At 42.1% G+C, this 9,450-nt stretch overlaps 1 protein-coding gene across 6 annotated transcripts in view; it reads left to right on the forward strand.

Moving 5' to 3' along the window:
• TENM4 (teneurin transmembrane protein 4) overlaps positions 1 to 6,768 on the forward strand; it is a 1,723,986-nt gene extending 1,717,218 nt beyond the window's left edge. For all 6 annotated transcript variants that reach the window (XM_082246029.1, XM_082246030.1, XM_082246031.1 and 3 more), the window contains one exon: positions 4,465 to 6,768. In XM_082246029.1, the coding sequence (XP_082102155.1) occupies positions 4,465 to 5,223 (759 nt within the window). In that variant the 3' untranslated portion in view covers positions 5,224 to 6,768. The remainder of the gene's footprint in view (positions 1 to 4,464) is intronic.
• The last annotated feature ends 2,682 nt before the right edge of the window (positions 6,769 to 9,450 follow it).

Here is a 9,450-nt window from a genome sequence, read left to right on the forward strand (position 1 = left end):
ATTTTATACACACTTAGATCAGACCAAAATAAGGGACAAATGAGGAGGAAACGGGGACAGAGGGACTTTGTTCCAAATCGGGGACAGTCCTTCAAAATCAGGGACAGTTGGGAGCTATGAACATGTCTTCAGTTTCCAACTGCACCAATTACATCCCCATAGTCTCTGATAATCTCCTTTAATAAGATTCCCATGTCAATCTTTTGTAGAATATCACATGCTGAATATTATTTTCAGCCCCTTGGTATTGGAGGGAATGCTTTTGAGGCCCCATATACATAGTAAGTTGACCACCACGGTTTTATACCCTTGTGGAGTCTGTGGACAATGGTACACCAAGATGCTGCTGCCTCCTAGCAAAACCAAAGCCATAAATCTAAATATATGTTATCCCATCACCCAGTTACTAGTGTCCGTGGCCATCATCCCGATAAGTAAATACAGGAGGAAACCCCCAATTGTTTGGGACTGTAAATGCCACTGGACACAAATAAAAGACTAAATAGTAAAAAGCATCAAAATTGTATTGTGTTACATAAAGAAAAAATAATAGACGATAACAAATGGGAACAAGCATAACAATACAGGCTAAAAATTGCATGCAATGACAGATCACCCTAAATATGGAAGACTCCAAGGTACATGTGGTGAACAGAACTGGAGAGACCCTACGCGTTTCGGGTAAATACCCTTCTTCAGGTGTCAACCAGAGTTCAAAACACAAAATGTGCCTATATGAGTAAAAATATTTGTAAGGATATAAACAAAAAAGAGTCTTAGCTTCTATTGAGATATCTCAGTAGTAAATACCTACCATTTAGGTCTTCACAAAGTAGGGATGAACTGTCAGTTAAAAACCGGTAGAAACCGGTAGTTTCTACCGGTTTTAACCGACAGTTCATCCCTACTTTGTGAAGACCTCAATGGTAGGTATTTACTACTGAGATATCTCAATAGAAGCTAAGACTCTTTTTTGTTTATATCCTTACAAATATTTTTACTCATATAGGCACATTTTGTGTTTTGACCCCTGAAAAAGGGTATTTACCCGAAACTCGTAGGGTCTCTCGAGTTCTGTTCACCACATGTACCTTGGAGTCTTCCATATCTAGGGTGATCTGTCATTGCATGCAATTTTTAGCCTGTATAGTTATGCTTGTTCCCATTTGTTATAGTCTATTATTTTTTCTTTATGTAACACAATACAATTTTAATGCTTTTTACTATTTAGTCTTTTATTTGTGTCCAGTGGCATTTATAGTCCCAAACAATTGGGGGTTTCCTCCTGTATAAGCCATAAATCTAGAGTTGTTTATACAACTTGAATGTAGTTGTTCCAGGCTTGTTGACCATCATCGGTGCAAGTAAGAGACACGGTGACCTCTGTAGATTGTCATGGGGAGCAATGATCCCAGAACATTGTAGCTTTATATATTTTGTGGCACTGTCCCATTATGCACTGAGAATAGAACGTTGCCTGCTTTTTTCTGTTGAGCTAACCGATCATAGCCAATACACCACCAAGAGGTCAAACTAACTAAAATACAGTGATCATCCACGTGCTCTAGGTATCTTTCATGTTCCAGTTGCCTTCAGGTTTCTCTCCTCCTGCTGTATTCCCCATTGCTTTAAATTACAAATCCAACAGGGTTCAGCACAGCTCCAGTATCCCCCTCTCCTATTAGTCTGAATCTTTTTTTTTTCAGTCATTATGGTTCTGGTGCGGCATGACTTTGAGACATCTCAGAACACGTCTGACCTCCGCCTGAAGCTTTTGATCAGCGTTCCATCTTGCTAACTACTAGCATGTGCCAGCATAATTCAAAGGTTCAACTCTGCATGTGATAGCCGGGTTCCTAAGATAATTCTGTTGTCCCTGACATTTGCAGGTATTCGGTGAAGCATTGCTTTCCAGTTACTCTGATCTCCTCAGGGTAAATCTTTTCATGGTGCTTTGAGAGTTTAACTAATAGTAAGGCAAGGAAAACTGTGCAGAAGCCTAGATCTACTAGCTGGACACTAAATGTTTCCAGAAAGCTGAAACCTAGGTGTTGTGGGTATGCTCTTTGCTCTGATTAAAGGGTCATTGATGATTAAAAATACAAATGGTGAAGTCCTACACTATGCAGAATGTCTTGCTATTGCTCATCACTTGTTTTAGGTAGACCTTGCAATGATTTGCAAAGTCCGCTCAAATTGCCCAGACCTCCTCCCCCTTTCTTAATAAGAGTAAAATTTACCTATAAGTAAAATATATTTATGCTTGCCATACCCCCATCTTCCATATCTTATTCTTCTGGGAAGGTTCCAAGAGAGTGCAGGGCAGGAGAAATTTTGCGACACTCCAGTCCATTGCAAGAGCGTGTCCTCACCAGAAATAATGCGAAACAGCCATTGGCCAGAACTATGTAACCTTCTTCTTTGTTCAAAATAAAGACTATGCACACTGGATTATCTATTCTTGAAGCAAACCTGTTTCGAGAGAACTATGGCGCTGCCATTACTTACCTCCATCTGAAAATTATAGTTGCTTGGCTTTCTCTGTACTTTCATAAGTTTATCATTTAGAATACTTACTGACTCAGAATGTTCTGAAAATTCAATAACAGTTCAGAAGCCATTGGATCAGCATGATGGTCGGTGAACCAGCATTTCCAGGAAAGGCCAAGTGGATGCTTACTTTGTCAGTACAGGTTTCATTCCACTATCTATTGCTGTGCTGTTCAGTAAATTACTCATAGAGAAATTATTAACATGTCCTTTAGCTGTCCGTTATATCTTTTGCACATGGTGGTCTCTACTAACCCAGAATGTAGAGGTTTCTGTGTTACAATGTGTCAACAGTGCTTCTCAGCTTTGATCTCCAGTTCCCATCAAAAATGTATTTTTTACAAAAGTTGAAGCTTACTCATCCAGTAGTAGATAAACGCTTTCTGCTTATTTTTTCAGTAAAAGTGTAATGTGGTTTGTAAAAATGATCATTATCAGTGACTTCCAAGGGCCAGTGTAGAGGAACTTTGTGTACTAATCTGCTCCTGAAGCTGCCCATAGATGGATCAAATTCTATCCAACTCTTGCTGAATAGGCTGACGTTTGAGCAATGGGTGGCCCTGCAAGCAACACTTGACTTGACAAAAATAATTTTAAATGACTGAAGCCAGGTGTCAGGTCAACTGTGGCCAGGTGACAACTGCACCCTGTTGGAGGCAGGGGTGCAGCGCAAGGTAGTGAACCTGATAGCAGACTGCTGTGGATGGACCGGAACGTGAGCCCAAGATTCCCCAGGGCGCAGAGTCTAAGACCCAGAAGGTGTTCACCAGAGCCTCTAGTGGTGAGGATGGACTTGGCTGCAGCTGGGCCCAGGTCGCGGCCCCTGGGGTCCCCCGGGTCACGCTCCGTAGGGAGAGAAGGGAAGCAGCCACTCAGGACACACGGAATGGTGATGGGTAAGCCAAGGTCGGGGTAACAGGCAGATGAGGGTAACTAAGGGACAGGCCAAAGGTCAGGGTAACAGGCAGACAGGAATAGTCAGAGACAAGCCAAAGTCGGTATACAGAAAGGTAGATCAAGCACACACGCAGACAGGAATCAAGAAACAAACACTGTTGAACAGCAAAGCAGACCTGCAGTGCACTGGTTAATATAGATTTCCTGTGATGACCTGGGGTGGGACTGAACAGGAAGGAGAGATGATAAAAATGAAGCAGAAGTGAAGTCTGGCTTCTAATACAGACATGAAGGAACAGGTAAGCTGCCAAACACTATTGCAAGTCCATATAACCAGGTGAAAATGATTGGCCAAACAGTGACTTTCTCCTATCAGATGCAGCCACAGCACCCAGGTAGCTGTGGCTGACCAAACACAATTGCCAGTGGAGGAGATTCAATCATCCATGCTAGATCCCTCTTTTTACGCATGTGGGAGGCTTGCTGAAATTCAAGCCTTCTATGGGTAGCTTAAAGTTTTTCCTAAGTCAAAAGTCTTTTTTTTTTTTTTTACCTTCATGCATTTACCTGAATTAGGGTAAAAAAAAGCTTCCACTAGCTGTTCCTCCCACCCCCTCCATAAATAGTTACCAGATTATTCTCTTGATCCAGTGCTGTAACCATCTACAGCAGCGCTGATCTTTCTCTTCCTGCTCTCACGGGAAAGATTGAAAACAGCAGGAGCCAAATCCAGTGAGAAGGGAGCAGGGGTGTGGCCGAGCCACGCTGTGTGTGTCTATGGATGCATACAGCCTGGCTTGGAAGCTCACCCGCACGGGTGCCCCCATAACTTGTAGCTTTTTATGGGGGAGCTCTGAGAAGAGGAGGTAAGGGGCCGCTCTGTGCCATGGTATTAGTTAGTTATTGGTATAAACGTCTTTTCTTTATGAAAAATATATTTGAGCCTTAAGTATCACTTTAAGAATCCCTTCTATGGTTCACTTTAGTTTTCTAATCCGAGTGTTATTTTTCTTACAGTCAATCTTGGGCGTGCAGTGTGAGGTCCAGAAGCAACTGAAGGCGTTTGTCACTTTGGAGAGGTTCGAACCTGTCTACAAGTCACCAATTGCTGGCTGTCGTCCAGAGAAGGAGAGCAAGAAATTTGGCACGTTTGGTTCCATCTTTGGAAAGGGCGTAAAGTTTGCAATGAAAGATGGCCGTGTCACCACCGACATCATCAGCATCGCCAATGAAGACGGGAGACGAATTGCCGCCATCCTAAACAACGCCCAGTATTTGGAGCATTTACATTTCACGATCGACGGGGTCGACACCCATTACTTTGTCAAGCAGGGCCCCTCCGACAGCGACTTGTCCATACTGGGACTCAGCGGTGGAAGGAGAACCTTGGAAAACGGGGTCAACGTAACCGTGTCACAAATCAATACAGTTCTTGGAACAAGGACCAAACGCTACACAGATGTACAGTTACAATATGGCACCCTTACTATCAATACCCGCTATGGGACCTCCTTGGACGAGGAGAAAGTCCGTGTGTTGGAACTGGCCCGTCAAAGGGCCATCTCGCAAGCCTGGCTCAAAGAGCAACAAAGACTTCGCGATGGGGAAGAAGGCCTGCGAGCGTGGACTGAGGGAGAAAAGCAGCAGTTATTAAGCACTGGGCGGGTACAGGGCTACGATGGCTATTATGTCATATCCGTCGAGCAGTATCCCGAACTCTCGGACAGCGCTAACAACATCCACTTTATGAGACAGAGTGAGATGGGCAGAAGGTGACAAAGACAATAAATAAATAATTGACTTCTTGCCAAAGACAGCTGCTGTGGTGGCCGCCTTCCCGAGCTGTGTTGAAATGACCCTTTTTTTTTTTTTTGTATTTTTATTTTATTTTATTTTTTTAAAGACAAAAACATATTAGACCTTGAATGGTCACATGGTTGAACTCGAAACATTGCAGTTTTTTTTTAGTTTATTTTTGTTTTTTTTTTAATTTGGCCTTCACACGTTTGAAAATGAGCAGATGGTATTTTGCTGATCGTGTGATCACAGTGAACTCGGCTGTCTCTTTTTCCCTCCCTGAGGATCAAAGTGAGGAGTGTTAAAATATAACGTCAACAGGTACTTTGAGGGAATCAAAATATAATGGAGCAAGAGAAAAAAAAATTCAGATATCTCTTGAAAATTTGTGTCATCGAAATCTTTTCCTGACCCTGAGGAAGGTCAACGCCTTTTTTTTTTTTTTTTTGAAGAGGAAAAAAGAACTTCTAAAAATCTGAATAAAAAAACAAAAAACTATTCAGCTCTGTCTTTAAGAACTGAATTTTGCCTTGATTTTAACCAAAACGGTTCATATCATTTACTTTGTCTCATGATACAGTATGTGGGAGGAAGGCGTCTATGTCCCCTTGTCTTGGCTGTGTTAACATTTCAATTGCAATCGATAGTATTCCACCCTTCTCCCCCACCCCGTCCCCTAACAGGTCTGGATGAGACGTGAGATGGCTATGCTTTGTGTGTACTTTATTTTTTGACTATGCCAGTACAGGCGCTGCAACCCCGATATCACAATACTGTGTGCCTCTAGATTACAGCTGTATCTTCTCCATTTGGGACAAAAGTGTTTTGGGGGCTCCTGGTTGTAAAAGTAGCAGTGGGACCAACAAAATGGGTTCTTACTAGGTGTCGTTAGCCCGTTCTCTCTACACTCGAACCCTTTTATTTTACTTTTTTTGTTTTGTTTTTTTTGTAGTATGCTCTTTTTTGTTAAAGAGCACCACACATAAGTGGAGGGAGCCATTTTAAAAAATGGCAGCCTGACGATTTATCTCCGTGTACTATGGTGTCACCAAGCCGAATCGGCAGGCTGTCCTCTTGTGAATATGGACAGACAAAAATGGCCGCACCACTGTTGTGCCTGCTTTGTGAGATTGTGTTATATTTTGCTGAAACAGGTTCTTTGCCTTCTCAAGTGAGTTGGAAACTGGTGACAAAGTGTGACAGTGATATCCTGTGTACATTCTACATCTCAGATGTCCAGCTTGTCCTTTTCAGCTGTTAGATAGAGCTGGCTGGAGGGGGGGTGGGGGGGTTTCGGGGTTACTACCAACAGCTGTGAAGTCAAAGATGGACGGGTTATGGTTACTGGTTGCGTCAGACTCCGCTATAACTAAATAGATGCACTAAAAAGACCTTGTAGGCCACAAGTGGCACGCCTTATATTGAAGGGTTGGTTTTCATGGTTTAGTTCTTGGTGGATTAAAACATTCAATGAATCTTCAACATCTCTTGGGATTATCATCTGCCTGCCATTGAAGTTAGCACTTTTTTTCCTATTATGTAGGCATGCAAATTTTCCATAGTGTAACCTAAAACTCTAATTAAGTTGCAAGAGAAATTCCTTTTTTTTCCCCAAAACCTTTTTTTTGATCGGGGTCTCACCATGTATTAAAATTAAAGGAGCCACCTAGCTCCTGTAACTAATCTAACAGTAGGACCTCGATATTAACATACATTACTTGGCCCCTACCGCCCACAACCTCACTTTTTTATTTGGAAGACTGGAATCCAGCCAGTGAAAACTGATGTAACTCTCCTTTTGCTGAGCAAAAATATTCATCCCCTTGCCGGTTATATAAACTGGAAGGGTTTTAGCTAAATTATTTCCGTAGTTCCACCTGCTCCTGGTGTTTCCCACATGGATTCCATGAAAAATAAATGCAGATTTTATCAGGAAGGTCGTTTTTATTAGGATTTTATAAAAAAAAAAAAAAAAGTTTTGTTTTAAAAGATAGGGATTGATTCTTTGTTGAAAGTTATCGTAACTGCTTTATAAATATGCCCCTAAGTGTCTTCTCCACTTAATTTGGAATGATCAGGTAAAACCTCTAACTCAAGTGGTGGTAACCTAAAGCAGTATTTATTGGCAATAGGCCTTAAATAGATGAGCATTATGTTTCTTGAGTTTTATGTCCGCTTAAAGCAGGGGCAGACTGGCAACTTTCGGCCCAGGGGGCAAGTTAAACCAGAGGCCCATGGTGCAGCGACTCGGCCCCCTCTCCCACTCTCCCTCTTCCAGCCCTCCTCCTGATCCCCATTCCAAGCTGAAGCCCTGCTCCAGATACTCTCTACTTACTAGCTGAATGCAGGTTCCTGACCTGGCCAGCAGGGGGCGGTTGGGGGGGAGCTGGGACAGCTTGGTTGGGGCTGGCCAAGGAAGCAGAATCTCCAGTGGGTCATGGAACCGGCCTCTGCTCAGACACAGTTTACACCCTCCATACTGGGGGGGAGGCCTGCGCTTTGTCCTTGTCTTCATCCTGCACTCAGTAGGTCAGTGGTGGGAACTTTTTACTTCTCTTCACCAGGAATCCTGTAGGCATGTCTTTAGGCAGAAGCAGTGCAGCCTTTTCACGGGGCATCAGAGTGGCCCAGGGGGCAATTGCCCCCCTGCCCCGTCCTCCCCTGGCTTAAAGCCCACATCAAATTCAGGTCAGCAGATTCCTACTTAACACAATAGTGTGCAGTATGGATGACCATTCTGAGACTGTTTTGGACCTGCGTTGGATGCAGCAGGTCCTATTGAGATGCTTTTACACTGAAGACATTACAGGTCAAATACAGCCTGTATTTTATATTTTGAACACTTGGGGTCTATCTATAAAGCATTTGCTAAGTGATCCGCACAGCAGGATTTTGCTCGGATGGTCGCCTTTCTGTTTTTAACAGCATTCCGCAATCATTTTTTATGAGCATTCGTCCTATTGGCCTATCATTATCGAGAAGGATTCACCCATTGGCATACAACATAATAAAGGGATTCCAAATGCAGCATTCACCCGTCACATTTAGCCCCCATTTACACTTGAGTATCTTTATACTTGTTTCCCTACCACTAACTATGCTCAACACACAGAATTACAATCTTTTCAATTCCCCTGTTCACATTTTTAAGTTGAGTCGCCCTACCCTCAAAGAAGTAGATAAGCTTTTTTTATTTTTTTTTATTTTTATATATTTTTTAGAATGCATACAAATGTTTATGGTCAGATGGACGTCAGTGGGGGTGCCCGTATACACATTTTTACACCTAAAGAATTCTGCTCCACCTATAGCACTGCTCTCCTCCCCTTGCCCAGCCCAGAAAATAAACATCCGAAGCTTTATATACCATCAAAAATGCCTGAAAAAATGCCGAACAATCACCAGTGATACACTCTGTGGCATATGCAGGCAATCACACCAGATTTGCCCCATCAGCATCAGTGTGCAACAAAATAGATTCCAATTACAAACAAGATTTGCCCCATCAGTGTGCAACATAATAGATTACAGTTACAAACAAGATTTGCCCCATCAGTGTGCAACAAAATAGATTCCAATTACAAACAAGATTTGCCCCATCAGTGTGCAACCTAATAGATTACAATTACAAACAAGATTTGCCCCATCAGTGTGCAACATAATAGATTCCAATTGCATACAAGATTTGTCCCATCGGCATGCAACATAATGGATTACAATTACAATCAAGATTTGCCCCATCAGTGTGCAACATAATAGATTACAGTTACAAACAAGATTTGCCCCATCAGTGTGCAACAAAATAGATTCCAATTACAAACAAGATTTGCCCCATCAGTGTGCAACATAATAGATTACAATTACAAACAAGATTTGCCCCATCAGTGTGCAACAAAATAGATTCCAATTACAAACAAGATTTGCCCCATCAGTGTGCAACATAATAGATTACAATTACAAACAAGATTTGCCCCATGAGAGTTCAACATAATAGATTCCAATTACAAACAAGATTTGCCCCATAAGTGTGCAACATAACAGATTCCAATTAAAAACAAGATTTGTCCCATCGGCATGCAACATAATAGATTACAATTACAAACAAGATTTGCCCCATCAGTGTGCAACAAAATAGATTACAATTACAAACAAGATTTGCCCCATGAGAGTTCAACATAATAGATTCCAATTACAACATAATAGATT

The sequence above is a fragment of the Pelophylax lessonae genome (genome assembly GCF_965119305.1).
Source record: "Pelophylax lessonae genome assembly, chromosome: 2".
In the NCBI taxonomy this organism is placed as follows: Eukaryota; Metazoa; Chordata; class Amphibia; order Anura; family Ranidae; genus Pelophylax; species Pelophylax lessonae.